At 50.2% G+C, this 15,315-nt stretch overlaps 6 protein-coding genes across 6 annotated transcripts; 3 read left to right on the top strand and 3 right to left on the bottom strand.

The window, feature by feature from the left end:
* Positions 1–30: 30 nt before the first annotated feature.
* On the bottom strand, positions 31–1,713 carry P174DRAFT_462044 (uncharacterized protein; the record flags this gene model as incomplete). Its single annotated transcript, XM_024830085.1, has 7 exons — positions 31–51; positions 187–254; positions 798–896; positions 925–1,293; positions 1,325–1,466; positions 1,521–1,562; positions 1,591–1,713. The coding sequence occupies 7 exons, from the start codon at positions 1,711–1,713 to the stop codon at positions 31–33; spliced, it is 864 nt and encodes a 287-aa protein (XP_024680094.1).
* An 810-nt stretch (positions 1,714–2,523) lies between these two features.
* Positions 2,524–6,832, bottom strand: P174DRAFT_491476 (CHAT domain-containing protein; the record flags this gene model as incomplete). Its single annotated transcript, XM_024830827.1, has 2 exons — positions 2,711–6,832; positions 2,524–2,617 (listed from the first exon to the last, which is right to left on the bottom strand). Exons 1-2 carry the CDS (start codon positions 6,769–6,771, stop codon positions 2,524–2,526), a joined length of 4,155 nt encoding a protein of 1,384 aa, XP_024680093.1. The 5' UTR covers positions 6,772–6,832.
* A 354-nt stretch (positions 6,833–7,186) lies between these two features.
* On the top strand, positions 7,187–9,157 carry P174DRAFT_452798 (putative caspase; the record flags this gene model as incomplete). Its single annotated transcript, XM_024829112.1, has 1 exon — positions 7,187–9,157. One exon carries the CDS (start codon positions 7,187–7,189, stop codon positions 9,155–9,157), a length of 1,971 nt encoding a protein of 656 aa, XP_024680092.1.
* Positions 8,871–9,651, bottom strand: P174DRAFT_505558 (uncharacterized protein; the record flags this gene model as incomplete). The annotated part of the gene is made up of 3 exons (XM_024831268.1): positions 8,871–9,445; positions 9,501–9,593; positions 9,637–9,651. 3 exons carry the CDS (start codon positions 9,649–9,651, stop codon positions 9,251–9,253), a joined length of 303 nt encoding a protein of 100 aa, XP_024680091.1. The 3' UTR covers positions 8,871–9,250.
* A 310-nt stretch (positions 9,652–9,961) lies between these two features.
* P174DRAFT_392734 (uncharacterized protein) lies at positions 9,962–11,399 on the top strand (the record flags this gene model as incomplete). The annotated part of the gene is made up of 5 exons (XM_024823569.1): positions 9,962–10,292; positions 10,355–10,615; positions 10,699–10,969; positions 10,997–11,269; positions 11,357–11,399. Exons 1-5 carry the CDS (start codon positions 10,136–10,138, stop codon positions 11,397–11,399), a joined length of 1,005 nt encoding a protein of 334 aa, XP_024680090.1. The 5' UTR covers positions 9,962–10,135.
* A 3,040-nt stretch (positions 11,400–14,439) lies between these two features.
* P174DRAFT_374998 (C2H2-type zinc finger protein) lies at positions 14,440–14,941 on the top strand (the record flags this gene model as incomplete). Its single annotated transcript, XM_024822606.1, has 3 exons — positions 14,440–14,505; positions 14,574–14,765; positions 14,816–14,941. 3 exons carry the CDS (start codon positions 14,440–14,442, stop codon positions 14,939–14,941), a joined length of 384 nt encoding a protein of 127 aa, XP_024680089.1.
* Positions 14,942–15,315: the final 374 nt, after the last annotated feature.

Here is a 15,315-nt window from a genome sequence, read left to right as displayed (position 1 = left end):
TGTCATATGCCAAGCCCTTGTCGCCTAGATTTAGAAGCACCTTACCGCCAGCTTGGAAACCGTTCTCTAAGACAATCTATTCCAAAGTACGCGACGTTTTCCTCTCCAATGTTTTTTGGATGAACAACCATCGGGGTCAACGTCGGCCCCAGGCACTGTATACGCCGACGAGGTAACATTTATGACGTTGTGGCTCTGGCTCATCCAACGGAAGCTTCGAGCATCAGAGTCCTTTTGCATAATTGAATGGCCCTCTAAATGTAGCCTTTTTCCCCATCCATCACCTTCATCAGTGACCCTAGGGCAGATGATAGTATTCGCGAAGCTTGTCGCCATCACGAGAAACAGAAGCGGTCGGAAACCACCTTACATGATTATAGCCTAATCGTAATACGAAAAATATCCGAGGAGTACTCCGTATCTTCCAGGTGGGTCGCATGGCTAAGGAAGTGTAGACATTGCCTATAAGCCCTCCTCCCACAGCTCAAGCTACGGACTTAGCCACAGGCGACAAAGAGCCACCTGGTTCGGACTGATGCTGCTCTCCTGATGGGCTCTAAACTGCCATCACAGCTACATCCACTTATTGAAAGCCATCACCTGCAAGCAATACTAGTTATTGCGGACTTCACCCGCTCTATGATCTCTGGCAAGGCTGTGGAGATTCTACACCTATCCTCTATATATATGTACAATTCGGAACCTTTGACGGAAAGATATGCCAAGGCTATGCGATACTTATGTCATACACTCAACCATGGAGAAGCAACGTTCTAAACTCTCCTCCGAGATGGAACCCTGCTCCTCCACAGACTCAATAGCGATCGCTGGGACCTCCCGCTGCCTATACCGAGACTTATACAATGCGATCATAACCCTGCCCGCCACAAAGCCAACTAGACAGGCGAACAACCCCGCCGCAACCCCCAAGCAGTGTAGGCAGAATCACCGGCTGAACAAGTCCCATGAGGTCGCGGTCCCACTTGTTCCACGGTATGGTATTGTGGTAGTGGTAGGTCCGGGACTTGCAGTATTCATCTCCGCGAGAAGGACAAATCCAAGAGACAGAATCCTTCGTACCAGTTAACGCATCCAAGCGGGGCCTGACATGCGTCTGGAATAGCTGCCAGGCGCCGTTTGCATATCCATGGCGGTAGAACGGACTTCGCTCAACCTTGATGATGCGTAGGCTGCCGTTCTGCCTTGTGAACCCTACCGCGATCAAGTCAGGTGTGATTGGTCGGCCGTGCAGGTCGAACAGTCGCAATTTGAGTAGGAGCGTGTTGCCGAGTACTTCACCCGGGTACGACGGAAGCGGGCGTACATCGACCCCATACGCGATAACCACGGACTGCTTCGCCGGAGGGCCAGTACTTGATTGCCGGAAACTGCTGGGGAAGGATGGAAGGGAAGATGGGCTCGTGGTTGGCGTATAGCGTGCCATTGTCGGTGAAGAACTCCAGTGTCTATGCCGTCAGTATGGGTTTATTCTATTAGTATGTTGATATACGGTAACTTACTACATGTGATCTCGAATGGGGGTTTTGCAAAGCATCGGGCATCTGAGGACGCACATTGGGAGCAGGAAACGTCGAGTCTGTAAAGATGGCGAGAATGTGGGGTATCTGAGATTTGTGAGGGTTGATAGTCTGGAAGGGAGGCAGTGACCCTGCTTAAACAAACAACTGCCAGTGAGAGGAACCGCAGCAACATGACAGCTGTTATTCACAGTCGAACGAATGAGGCTGTGTTGGTGAAAAGATGGAAATGCGCATCGATTGCGAAATTGATCTTCATACCTCAGAGGATTGAACTCCAGCAATAGGAGGGGACCGGAAATATCTGGATTAGTGAATGGAAGTCCAATCAAAGGGAACGCGGCATTCATGCGAAGTTTAGCAGTGTTTGCAGGGAAAATGCTTGATTCTGCAATTGGACCAAAGCCCTGAGGATGAAGGTGAGCTATGAGCTAAAGATATACTCATAGAACTCGTCATTGTTGTCGAAAAGCCCTACGACACAACGAGAAACCCCTGGACTTCGTAGGCAGCTCCCGATGGCTGTGTAAAAAAAGGTTGGACTAGGAGGTCACTATCAGCACATAGAGTATAAAAAATTTCCTTAATACATAAAGCACGGCTCCTTGGTTTTGTAGTGTCAGTCTAGTCCACGGGTCTATAATATTGTGTTCATCACGAGTAGACTTTTGTCCACCCGTTATATGGCACACCATACCATATTCAATGAAATTTTATTACAAGAAACTCCCTCCGCAGCTTATGGTTCTGAAAATGACCTTGTACACAACATGGAGGGCAGCTACTAACCGACCCTTCCAGCTAGGTATAACGGAACTAGGGGAAAAGAGGTTATATGTTTGGTGGTAAGCGCTGAACCTAAACAGGTAGCTTAGGTGCCTGAGGCAATGAACACTGAGGAATGCTAAGCATGGAGGCTGAGGCAGAAACAAAGAATGGATGCCAGTAATTCACCATAACCACACATCTGACTGCAGGTAGTAATCTATACTCCAAAGTGGACGTACGGGACCCAGTACAGAGCCATATCCCTCTTCCGAAGTCTCCTGCGGACTGCGTCTCTCTCGCTTTTAACTATGCTAACAGCCGCAAATGTGCTGGAGACACCACCTGCACATAAGTCAGGGTCCAACCCTCCATAGTCGTCTTCAGTATTACAGTCATCCAGCGACCTGCTCGTCACGGTTTCTCTGTCCATGTCCCGTAGTTTTCTCATGGCCAGGTGCAGCCCAAGGGCTACAGCACCATCCAATAAACCCTGATCGCGAATAAATTCGTAGAAGCTTCTGGCAATCTCGACGCAGTGAAAGTCAGAGACTTCCCAGAGAGTGCCAATAACATGACGAAACCCTGCAAGCTGGCACGAGTTGATGAGATGGATTCCTTCATCCTGGAGTCTTCTGGCGGTATTCGCTCCCGTTGAGCACGCGGATAAGTAGGCCAGAAATGGTGCGTTTTCTTGTAGCTTGAGGTCGCGGAGGCTCCCCACAGTGAGCCGATTGTTGGCCCAGTCCTCGAGTAGGAGACAGCTTTCGGACGGCTCTCCATTGTCGGAAAGCCCGTGACCGGCAAAATGAAAAATCTGGCAGCCCTTCAGATGGGTCAGGAGTTGGGCTTTGGTGGGCTGGACTAATTCGATCTGCTGTAAACGCAGCGAGGGACACAGCTCACGGAGCATGTCGACCTCTTTCGAAGCGAACGGGAGGGCCGACTGACCAGGTGTCTCAGGCATTGCGGCCAAAAGTGCGTACTCGGCTTTGGTGTCACTGCAGCGTCGGATCTGGTGTCGTTGGCCATAGGCCAGAGCCCTGAGGGAGGTAGAGTACGAGGAGACAACTCTATCGAGGGCAGTTTCCTTTGAGCCGTTGGCATGGTTGCCGGCTGCGTGGATAGGAAACCTGGCGAGGAATCCTCCAGGAATCCACCATATGTGAGGCCAGTCCCCATCTGACGGGGGTTGATTGTACCCTAGATAGCTCAAGACAGGCTCTACAATGGCAGCCCATAGCCATTCAAGAACGCAGGTTGTATTTGACGTCAAAGCTTCAGCCATGCGATGCGCATCCTCTATGTTCAGACCCGGCAGGTTCAATGCAGCGATACTGTCAGTTTTGATGACGAAGGCATCGCAGCGGTGGGCGCTGACGCTGAGAACCACCACCGGCCCCTGGCTCGCGGTGGCCATCATGTCCTCGGGAGTCAGTGGCAGCAGGAATCTCTCGAATCCAGCGAGTTCCCTTATTTGCTGGATGACGTCGCTGAGTGATTCGTCCAGCTGATATCGTGTGTTCAGACTCGACAAGGACCTGTTTTGATCACGAAGGTCTAATGATAGAGCTGTCACCGTTGGGTCTGAGTCCAGTTGGTCTCGCAACTGTATGAACCTTTCTGCTAGTTGTGGGTGCTTCCTCTCGAGCTCGTCAGTGCTCGACCGCATCTCCGTGAGCAACCCAGTGATGACTCCAGAAGCGAGCTCAAGCGCCTGCAGTGCTTGACCAGGGCTCTTGCCCGCATTTAAGGCCACGGCGGCGGCAATGGAAGCCACGCCGGTGAACTGTCCCAGCCCACGCTCCTTGTCCGTGTTGCTAAAGATTCTGGGGCTCAGCAGAGGAACAAGCTGGATGGCCTCCTCCAAGACGGTGTTGGCGGACACCCACTCAGCATTGGCTGCCATGTAGAAAGATGCAGTAAGGCCTAGATGAATGCGAGTCGATGGCTCGGCTTTCTTACTACAATACCAGCCAGCCTTCACCACGCCAAAAATAGCCGCATGCGCCTCGTGGGCTGGCGACATGCACCCTGGATATCTCTCGGCAAGCAAGTTTGCCAGGTTCTTGAGAAAAAGAGCTCGGATGTGGTCATCCACTCCCGACATGCTCACCGATTCTCTCGCCGTTTCAATGGCCTTGTCCAGATCCGCCCATTTGGTCGACAAAACTGCCCGAGTTCGAAGGATATTTGCAAGGCTGTAAAGTCTCCAGGCCTTCTCGTTGCCATCTGAAGGCGCGGTGGCCACTGCCACATTTGCAAAGACTTCGGCCTCGTCGAGGTCGTCAATCGTTCGATCCCTTACACAGCGGGAGTGAATCATTTCTGCAAGAATGCCGGCTCGCATAAAAAACCACCTGTGTCCATCAGGGGTGGCGTCGAATGCGGCTCGTGCAGCCTCTATAGCACGGTCAAGGTGGTCCTCGTTTCCAGTGCCCGGGCGATGAGAAAGCTGCCATGAAAGATTGGTGAGGCAGCTCGTATGCTCCTCACTACCTGTGGGGTACTCGTGCATGGCCATGGTAGTCAACTCCATTGCACGGTCAAGATCCTCCACGGCGCCTATCCTTACGTATCGTCTGCACAGAAGCTCACCGATGGCGCCAAGTATAGTAGTGCGGTACTGATCAACGGAAGGCAAGTGTTCTAAGGCTCTTGAGAGTATGTCTATTGAATCGTGAAGGTCTTGAAGTGATCCGCGGGCAGTATATCTCGTGCCCAGTCTCAAAATTAGGGAGAACAAGCAGATGTAGTAGCCATGGTCAGTAAAAGAGACGGAGCTGACAGCGCCCTTCAGCGCTTCAACAGCAGCGTCAACATCTTCATACGACTCCGTCGCTCGAGCTCGCAGATTCGTCCAGATTCCGATATTGCAAGCGGCCTGTCGTCTCTCAACATGATCATGGGGTGCGCTTTCGCTTGCCTTTTTGGCATATCGGACTGCTTGGTCGATGTCATCCAGTAATCCAAGGTGCTCAAATCGCTCGCTCAGTAGCTGACCGAGACTGTTCAAACATGCAGCTTGACAGGTGTTATCAGAGGAAGAGATTGCTAAGGCCTCCTCTACTGTAGAAAGAGCAAGAGTGAAATCGTCTGTCTCCCTGTCCAGGTGTTTTCTGCCGTACCAAAGACCAAGTACTAGCAGGAACCATGGCTGCAGGGCGTGCCCAGTTGGCGAGTTCTCGAAGGCTTGCTGTAGAATGTCGATGGCTTGTCTTGCTAAATCTGAACCCCCGCTGTGTTGAGACGAAGACCCCGAAGAACCTCCAAAAGTAAATAGTTGGCTAAGCCGCTCGGTCTCTTCGTCTCTTGGCTGTCTGAGAGTTGCTCTGATATTGTCAATAGCTTCATGAAAGTCGCCAATTGTTCTTGTGCATCGAAAGCGTTCGGCAAGGCAGAGACTCAACTGGCCGGAGAGCTCTGGGGATTGAGTTCCATCCAAAGCCACCTTAGCCAGTTCTATGGCTCTATCCAGATTATCCAAGGTCTGGGTCATTGCAAATCGCTTGTAAAGACACTTCGTGTAAACGTCAATGAACTCTAGTTGGTCCGTATGTCCGGCTACCATGTCATCCAATGCCGGGCTCATGGCTTCGATGGCTTCGTCCACATCCGCTACAGCCCCAGTCTCATTACATCGAGCAAGAAGATACGTTCCGAGAGATATCAAGTAAGTATTGCGATCAGGATCATCCAAGGTGATGGCCGCCAATGCCTCGTAGGTACCTTGGATGCCACTATCCATGGCCTGAAGCCGGAACTCTAAAGGAGCAGATGCCATAAGTCGGTTTGTCATATCCACAGCACGGTGGAAATCTTCAGACCGTCGCTCCCCGTGAAAGAAATATCGTTCCCCATTCCATTTGGTAAGCTGGATCAGCCACGCGTGCTGCCATGTCGGATCATCCGAGGGTAATTCAAGCAGCTCTTCTCCAAGTTGGATGAGTTGTTCCAGGTCAGACAGCGTCCGAGTCCCGTTATAGCGGCTCTCGAGAAGCATATAGTATTGCATCACCAAGTCACGGCGGTTCGCATCTCCTTGAGGTGCAGCTTCTGCCTGGGCTTTAGCATGCTCGATGAGAAGATCCAGCTGCTTCGGTACAGGCTCATTCGCGACAACGTCGACATCCAGACCCATGGAGACGGCCAGGTCAGCTACCTGGTTTTGTTCTTCTTCCAGTTCACTTAGCCCCGCCGTCATCGCGGACAGGATCTGGTTGCGTCTATCCCAAAACGGACTGTCGTCGGCCGTCATAGCTAATAGCTGTTCCGAGCGAGCACGGGCACGAACGAGGTATTCGCTGTTGCCCGACCTTTTGAAGGCATGGAACAAAGCAAATACTGAAAGCTTAATGGTTGTCTCATCCTCACCATCCTCGTGTAGTTCGGCAAAAGCAAGGAGTTCATCGTCACTGGCGGATTCAAGTAGACTGGCAACCTCAGGGTCGATACCAGGGGAAGCCATACGGTGTTAATAGATTTGAGGACAGGCTCTCTGAGGCAGGCAGTTTTGGAGGGCGTCACCGTTTGTTGGAGGGAGGAGAACGGCTGTGGAGAAAGACGGGCGCTTAAACACCTCGCGAGATTCCCTTTTCGTCTCTCAACATCGTTTCGGAGGTAGCTGCCTAGTCTAAAAGGCATTTGCCTTATAGGCCAGTATCAAAGATAGCTTTACCCCAGCCTCGTTGCTTTGCATCTGTTGGGGCCGTGTCCAATGGGATGCGAACACAAAGCCCCCTCAGCCTCTCCCCTCGGCGCCCGGACAGCGAGGCTGAGGGTGGCCAGAAAGCCGCTAACCAACGCTCACTTGCTAACGCTTGCAGCTACCTAGTACAGCCGCTGGAATTAGCACTACACAAAGGACTCTGAATCTGTGCGCAATGCCTGATCGCTGGGCAATTCTGATCGGCATCAACGGGTACGCCACGAAGCCATTGAGGGGCTGCGTAAACGATGTCAACTTGATGAAGGCGTATCTCGAAGCCAACTCAAGCCCAGTCAAGGTGACAGCGCTTACAGCGACTCCGGCCACAGACCCAGGAAGCTCACCACTGCAAGAGGAACGCGATCTATGGCCGACGCTATCGAATCTCAGACGCTGTGTGGACCAGATCCTAGCCGTCGCTGTGCCCGGGAATTTCGTGTACATTCACTTCTCCGGGCATGGAACTCGGTTTCCACGGCCGCCTCGACTAAAGTACGGAAAGAAAAGTGGCGGCGACGTGGGCCTGCTTTTTCTCAATGACTCTGCAACTGCGTGCGATGAACTGCGAGGCCTGGCGTTGGCAAATACATTGAAGCGAATGACCGACCGCGGCCTTGTCGTGACGTTGACACTTGACTGCTGTTTTTCAGGTGATGTATACCGTCAACACGAGCATGCTGGTGGTAGCATTCGAAGCATGGAGCATGAATCTGCGGTTGATATCCCAGATGATCCAGAGATCAATGGTTCTGGGGAAAACCGCCAGCATTACGGCCTGCGAGATGCACGACCGTTGCCCAATTGGTTGGTGAACCCTGAAGGATACCTCGTCATCACTGCCTGTGGCCCTCATGAAGTAGCCGGGGAGGTTACCTTGAACGGACTATCGCATGGCGTGTTGTCCTATCACTTGCATGATATCCTCACTTCTCTTTTGGCCCGAGCATCTCAAGTCTCCGTGCAGACTATATATAATGCCCTCGTGAGCATGGTCCATCAAAGGATGGCAAAACAAACCCCGATGCTGTATGGAAGCAATGGCGCTTTCTTTTTCGGTGAAGTCCTACATGGGGGCCATGTTACAAGCATCTCGGCCACGTACAGCAATCAACAGCTTGTCTTGGAGGCGGGACACGCACACGGGGTCAATTTGGGTGACGAATATATCCTATCTCCTTTCTGGACTGGTGAGAACGTGAATGGCTCTGTGCAAGACGAGACACTCAGGGCTAGGGTCATGTTTGTTGGCCTGATCACTTCAATCGTCGAATTGCTTGATATCTCCGTGTCAACCGCAACGGCCAGCCATTGGAAGGCCCAATTGGTCTCGCGGCAGGCTTCGACTCTGGTTGGCCTGATGCGTTCCATCAGCAGGCCCTCTGAGCTTGTCACTGCTCTACAGCAGCTGCCCTCTATTTGTGTCTCAGACAGCCCTCGCACGAGTGCCGACCGGTGCGGGCTTTATATACAATTTGGCATGAACAGAGGGTATGAGCTCCTCGATGTCGATCAAAAAGCCCTTCCTCTGCCCCCTATCCAGCAATGGGACCCTTTGATTAAAGCAGTTGATCATATCGCAACATTCTCATACTACAAAGCAATTGAGCCACCCAGTCACGATAGTGACTTCCAGTCACTGTTTGATATCAGCATGCGCAATGAACAAAACGCCAAATATAACATGGAAGGTGTAGTCGACGTCGTTGATCAAGAGGAGCTAACCCTAACGGTCAAGAATCTAAGCCAAACTGTCACACTATACGTGACAGTCCTGAACTTCACTCCCTCATGGCAGATCCAGTATCTGTCCGGCGAGGAGGGGGGAACTTGTTTTGACGCTGTTTCCCCTGCGGACCCGGCTCTACACTTTACCGGAACAACAGAGATGGCATTTGCTATGGCAGTACCGGAACATCTGCGCACATCAGGATGCTGCGACGATATAATCAGGATTATCGTCACAAATACTCCGACCTCGTTCGACTCACTCCTTCTGCCCAAGCTTAGCAGTATCCTGGAGCAGACTACGAGGGGAGGAAGTCAGGGGCTAGACTCAACAAAATCAACAAAAGCCGTTCCCCAAAATTTGCGTCAATGTGAAGAAAAAGCGGCAATGTTTACGGTCACCATCCGTACACATGTATGAAGTGAATCTGTATGGATCGCAAGGGGATACTCGGCCGTTGGATACATATAACTCGACAGCCCCCATGAACTTTAGTGCCCAGAATGAGAACACTTATACCGCTTCCACTAGGTCCGATTCCTCGAATACTGTCTTCCCGTCTACAGAGACCACTGTTCCATCATCCATGCATAGCGTGTACTTGCCCGCAATCACCATTTCGACCAGGTACGGCCCATGGATTTCGATCGCGCCATCGGGGCGCCTAACTGAAACATGGATCAGATCGCCGGGATAAAACCGGGTCGTCTACATATATTAGTTTATGAAATAATACAGCACTTGTATCATAGAGTGCCTTTACCTGCGAGTAGGGCAGGATCGATGCCCGGCCCTGGTCGTCATGACCGATGGGTGCCTCATGATGACTGTTTTCCTTTCTGCGGATATGAGTGCGCTGAAAATAGAAGTAGACATTTAAAGGCAACGTAGTCTCACACTCGGCAAGTGTCCATTATCTGCTTGATCTAAAAGTCGATGGCTGATTGATCAAAATCGAGCGGCGAGAGGTAGACGCAAGCAAAAGGCTGTCTGGCGGCCCTTTTCTGCCTTGTTGGGGTGTTATATGTATGGTCCTGTTCAGATCGAGCTGCATGTTACTGTTCCGCTGGGCAGGAATGCGTCGGTGCCATTAGGCATTTATCATTTGCAGGTCCTCCCTGGCCTAGCAGGTTAGTGGCTGCGCCTCGATTCTCGGCCTTGCGCGTGACATGGTAGCAGCGCTTCTGCCTGCACGGTGAACCTCTTCTTAAGTCCGCTAAGACGTGATGATAGATAACGAACTATTGATCTTTTGATTGAGTATCGAGCAATTTTGTACTAAATCTGGTACCGAATCGTCCGTATCTCACTTCCAGCACCGACAACGGAAAAACGTACTGTTCAAACCAACAAACCCACACAAAACAGTCTAGACTTAAACAGCCCAGCTTTCCGAAAATGCCGTCTACTCTGCTGCCACTGCATGCTTCAGTACCTACACAAAGCTGTGCGGTCCCAGTCAGTCAGCTAGAAATGACACGCAGCCCCGAGCCAGACGTCGGTCACAAAGACGAGGCCATCAAGGCCAGCCGACAGGCCTCGAGCGCAGCACACAGTAAGCCCAGCTGCCCTATCCATGTTACCTTCCTGAAGTTCCGTGCTTACCCATCCACCTAGTCGAGGACTATCCGCTTGGCCGCCCCCGGTACGGAGCCCTAATCGCCTCCCACGAGTCATTCCAGGTCTATCGACAGTTCTCGTATCTCCGGACGCGTCTGCTGCTCGATAAACAGGACCGGCTAGCACAGTTGGAAGATAAGCTGCGCGATATCGACCAGAATGAACAACACCCGCTTTTCCTGTCGAGCAGCCGGCTGGATCGGAATGAGGCGCGGAAAGCAGTGCTGGCTGAGATTGATGCTGCGTTGGCGGATTACGGTATGCCCTCTGTAACCTGGCTTGCCGTAACCCGAAATGCCTGTCTGGAAGCATACCTCCTGAAAAAAAGAACATGCATGTAGATACCCTCATCGAACGAACCGCACGGACAATACTGCCCCTAGGCGCGCCGCAGGAGCGCAACATCGGCAACCTCCGCAATTGGATCGAGGGCAACCCCTGCCTCGCGCGCCACTACCCGGAGTATATCACGCAGACCCGTCACCACGGCGACCTGTTGGCCCTCTGCACATCGCCAGACAGCGCACCGGACCTCGTGGAGCTCTGGATCAAGGACTTTCTCAAGACGTACTTGGCAGCACCGTACAAGGCATGTCCACACTCTCTCGTCCAGTGAAGATGCAGACATGCTGATCGAAGATGCTGGCTACCGAAGAAAATGTGCTCCTCCATCTCATCCGACGCTCATATCCTCATCTACCACGGCCGCGCACTCGGCCAGATCGCGCGCACGGCGATCGCGCTGCTCCTCCTCGTCTTTCTGCTCGTGCCCGTGGTAATCTGCCACTCGTTCGGCGCGGGCCGCCAAACGGCGAGTCTGGTCGTGATCGTTGTGTCCACCGTGCTGTTTCTGTGCATGATGTCGTGGCTTGCCAGGGCAAAGACAGTGGACTTGGCGATTATGGGGTCTGCGTGGGTTTCCTCCCAGTCCCTTTTGCGTTTTGGATATATTTGTACGTTACCTTGGTAGGACGGTTACTGACGGCGTCTTGGCTGTAGGTACGCTACTGTTTTGACGGTGTTTATCACGGGAACTGGGTAGATGGGCATATACCTTGCAGCGTGTTTGATTTTCAGTAAGACCCAGATAAGCTGTGTGGTGGAGTATAAATAAGGAAAACATTATTATAGAAAAAAGGTAATATTAGGCACCTCCTTATATAGTTATATAGCTATAAACTACTCCAGCGTCGCGCGCGACGGCAACACCCACCGCGGTCAAAGATTTACAACCATTTAGGTGCGAAGATGGAAATTTCCAGTGGGTGCAGTGATCTAGGGCCTCTCAGAACTGATGAGCTTATCAAATCTTCTCTAGGCCTAGGTAGGGGTATGTTTCTATTTATATAGATGGAGAATAGACTTGTACATCATTATATAAAATAGAAATACTAGGTTTAGTGAGAAAAGTAGGCGTTATGGTAGATTTCAGATTTTTGACTGTGATGATCAGGATGTTGGTGGTTAGGAATATATAGGTATTACTGCACCATCTTTCATCCTTGTTTTAGGGGAGTTTAGTCTAGTTTTCTATTAGGACTACAGAAACAAAAAAGGACTTACTCAGATGACACTAATTGCCGGAACTCCAGTTGTCAGAACCTCTCTGTAAATCTTGTCAACCTACAGAATGCCTTTGATATCTACCTATGACAGTTCAGATCTCCAGCAACGAGGGGGACAGACAACTGTCATACGCAGACAATCCTTGCTTTACACACTATATCTTCCAAATGTTCTCTTCATCCTAGCACATACGACCACAGGGTGTGGAAAACAGGGCTTCCCGTCCGCTCAGCCATACTTAAGCCCCAATCATCAACGTGGTCGAAAGTTATATGCGCCCTTGAAGGCCTGCTGCTTTATGGGTGAGAGATGCTAAACCATAGGGTGAGTGTAGGTGAGTGAAGGTGAGCTGAGTGATGCTATCCAATACCATGGGTGAGCATGGGTGATCAGTAGGTGATAGTGTGATTCTATAATTACTACGCTCCATCTATTGCTAGCTTAAATATGAGGGCCTCCTCTCTACTTAATCATTATCTCGACAGTATCTGTAGGATATAGTGAATATCTACATCTTTAAAGAGAGAGTGGTATATTATCCTAGTAAATAGCCTATTAATAGGAGATGTCTAGCCTGTACTCCTTTTGCTATTTGCCTATTCCTTGCCCTCACTTTCATCATTTCACCTCTCCTCCCCATAAGTACCGTCATTTTCTAAATCTCACCTTAATATGCTTTAGAGCCCACTTCCTTGCGCTGTACTGAAGCATTCTTCTCTTTTCTTAAAAAGAAAAAATCGAATGTGCTTACTATACCTCCAGCGCATCTTGAAGATTGACGGGTGCACACATAACACCCTTAGGGCTAAAGACCCTCAGCAGATCGATCACCTTTGGTCCTAGGTTGTTGCTAGCTTTTCAGTTTAATCAATTAATGCTATTAAAGGGTCACAAAGAAATGTCCAGGACAGAAAGTGCGCAACAGCAGCTTAACTAAAATAAACTATAAGCATAAACAGGAATGCTAGAAAGGAGGGCAGGGCGAAGTATATACAGCCACTTAGCAACCAGCTTCCTCAATATCCTGGGTTATCCAAACATATCTCCATTCAGATTCCTGCAGTACACCAACCAAGAATGGCAGGGGCCTCCCAGCTGCCAAAAGAGTATTTAGGCCCAAGCTATTGCAGGGGTAAGAGTAACCTTGCCTGGTGCAGGGAAAAGTGTTAGGCTTGGCTTAGTGCCCAGTCCTTTTGTCTAGCTGAAGACTCAACTAAGCAAACAGCGACTAGCTGTCAACAGTCGTACAAAAAGCGGGACGTGCACAAAGCCTTAGCATTTGAGAGGGAGGCTCTGTACACCAGAGCTGGTAGAAAGCACCTTGCGTTAAAGGATTACTTCCTAGTGATGTGCCGTCCCGATTCCGGCTTAGTGTCAAGTCGGCGTTTGCGATCTACATATTCCGGGGTTTGGTATACCTCGACTGGTCTGACCAGGGTCGCCTCCCGAGGACTTTATAGCGTAAAAAGGCTGAATGTGTACTTGTCGGACTTTTAAATACAAGTCATTTTACGACTTATTCCTCATATATCTGAATAGGTTTAATGTTCCTGTATTTTCCCTATTGCATTTCTTATATAACTGACACAGTGTGTGGGAATAATAACAAAACTGCCGATGAACGGGCCAAAGGACATTATGGTATCGTAGAAGAGAAAAGCCAGACTGGGTCTATTTCGCTATCAATGCATGAACCTGCTGATGCATAATTAATGATTAAGAGACCATCCACTATCTGCTCTTAGACAATTATGGCTCATGCCCCTTCTTCGTACTACCTTCGCTCGAGCATCCCTGTGCCAATGTCTAGGCTGTGATAGAAATGCGCTGTTCGCAGTTCTATGAATCCTTTTTCCGAGCTCCTTCCTTGACAACCGTTCTCCCGTGCGCACTGGCAAAATATTATGGTATCAGCCACACCGTTGGATAGGGCGAGTAGGTAAAAGCCAGCTCTTCACATTCCAGTAACCAAGGTTCCCATTTAGTTCTTACCACTATTTGCGTCTCTTAGCAGATAGCCTCTTCGTAATGTTGTTAACTATAGTTCCCTGTCCCATTTCCAGGGCGATCTCAGCCAGCCATAAGTCGAATTAGGTTAACCTGCCTGATATTGCTTTTGGTAAATGCACTTGCGTTTCAACCCTATGACGGTTGCAATGTAGTTGAGAATCCAAACATCAAAGAGATAATAGGGTGAGGATTTAGATATACCTCAGAGAAGGGATCTCTTTCCTAATAGCTTACTGTCAACAGAGCTACGTTATTAGCCCTATCAGGAACTTTCTATCTCCACTGGAGTTCGTTGCGTCACCACTCACGGAAGTGGCTGCAACAGACATTCACCACATTAGATACCTCGCATGAAAGACCCAAGAGCTAGTTGCGCGTACAGTAGAATCATTCCTAGTTATCTTCCCTTCCCAACCTCCGCCCCTGCGGTAAATGTTTTCTCTGTTTATAAATCTCACATTTCCCGTTTGCCAGTGACATTTCTGAATCCAGTCAGCATCTAAAAAATGTATCTCGCTATCCCACAACCAAGTGTTAGAAGATTCAGGTGCTCCTGGGCACAATGTGGCAAGGTCGGCTCAATCATCAATTCAGTCGTCCGGCGGCGTGTAGAAAAGAGCCACACTAGTCCTGCGCTTAGCCCTTCAATCGCAAATCCGACCTTTGTCGACACTACCGGACCCATACCAACACGCAACCATACCATTGCACCGTAAACGGGTGTGATAAAAGCTTCATCCAGCGCAGCGCCCTGACCGTCCATTTCCGAACACACACAGGGGAACGCCCCTATATCTGTAGCTTTGAAGGCTGTGACAAAGCCTTTTCTGATGTGGGTTGACTCTCAAGACAATATGGTCATTCCTTGGTAACATCACGCAGTCATCGAGTTTGGCCCGGCATCGCCGCGTCCACATAGCAACAATACTATACGAATGTCCCGAAATAACATGTTCAAAAAGGTATCCTCTGCCTCCATTCTTTATCATGAGTAAACACCATGAATAAACTAGACAGGAACCCTGTGATAGCTTTTCTCGCAGGGAAACACTAGTGAATCATTGGCATCGGTATCATCCTCCAAGCGAGATCCCACCAACGCGAGTGCATTCGTCCGAATTAATAGTGCAGACATACTATCTATCAACGGTTCCCCATTTCCCAAACAACAGTTTCCCCCCTTCCCAGAACTACGCGTTCTATTCGCAATATGGTTTACCCACGAGCTCTACCGTGGTGCGAGCAAGTATACCGTGTCCGTCGATCATTTCTGTGCCAAGTATGCATGAAACGCAGTACCCAGCATCTGGGATAGAATATCTTGTCCAAAGCAGGATTAGTGATTATTAAAGTTTAGACCCCCAGTGGCGACCTGACGACCA

This window comes from Aspergillus novofumigatus (genome assembly GCF_002847465.1).
Source record: "Aspergillus novofumigatus IBT 16806 chromosome Unknown P174scaffold_6, whole genome shotgun sequence".
Lineage (NCBI taxonomy): Eukaryota > Fungi > Ascomycota > Eurotiomycetes > Eurotiales > Aspergillaceae > Aspergillus > Aspergillus novofumigatus.
The sequence above is the reverse complement of the archived record's forward strand: the minus strand, read 5'-3'. Positions and strand labels throughout refer to the sequence as shown.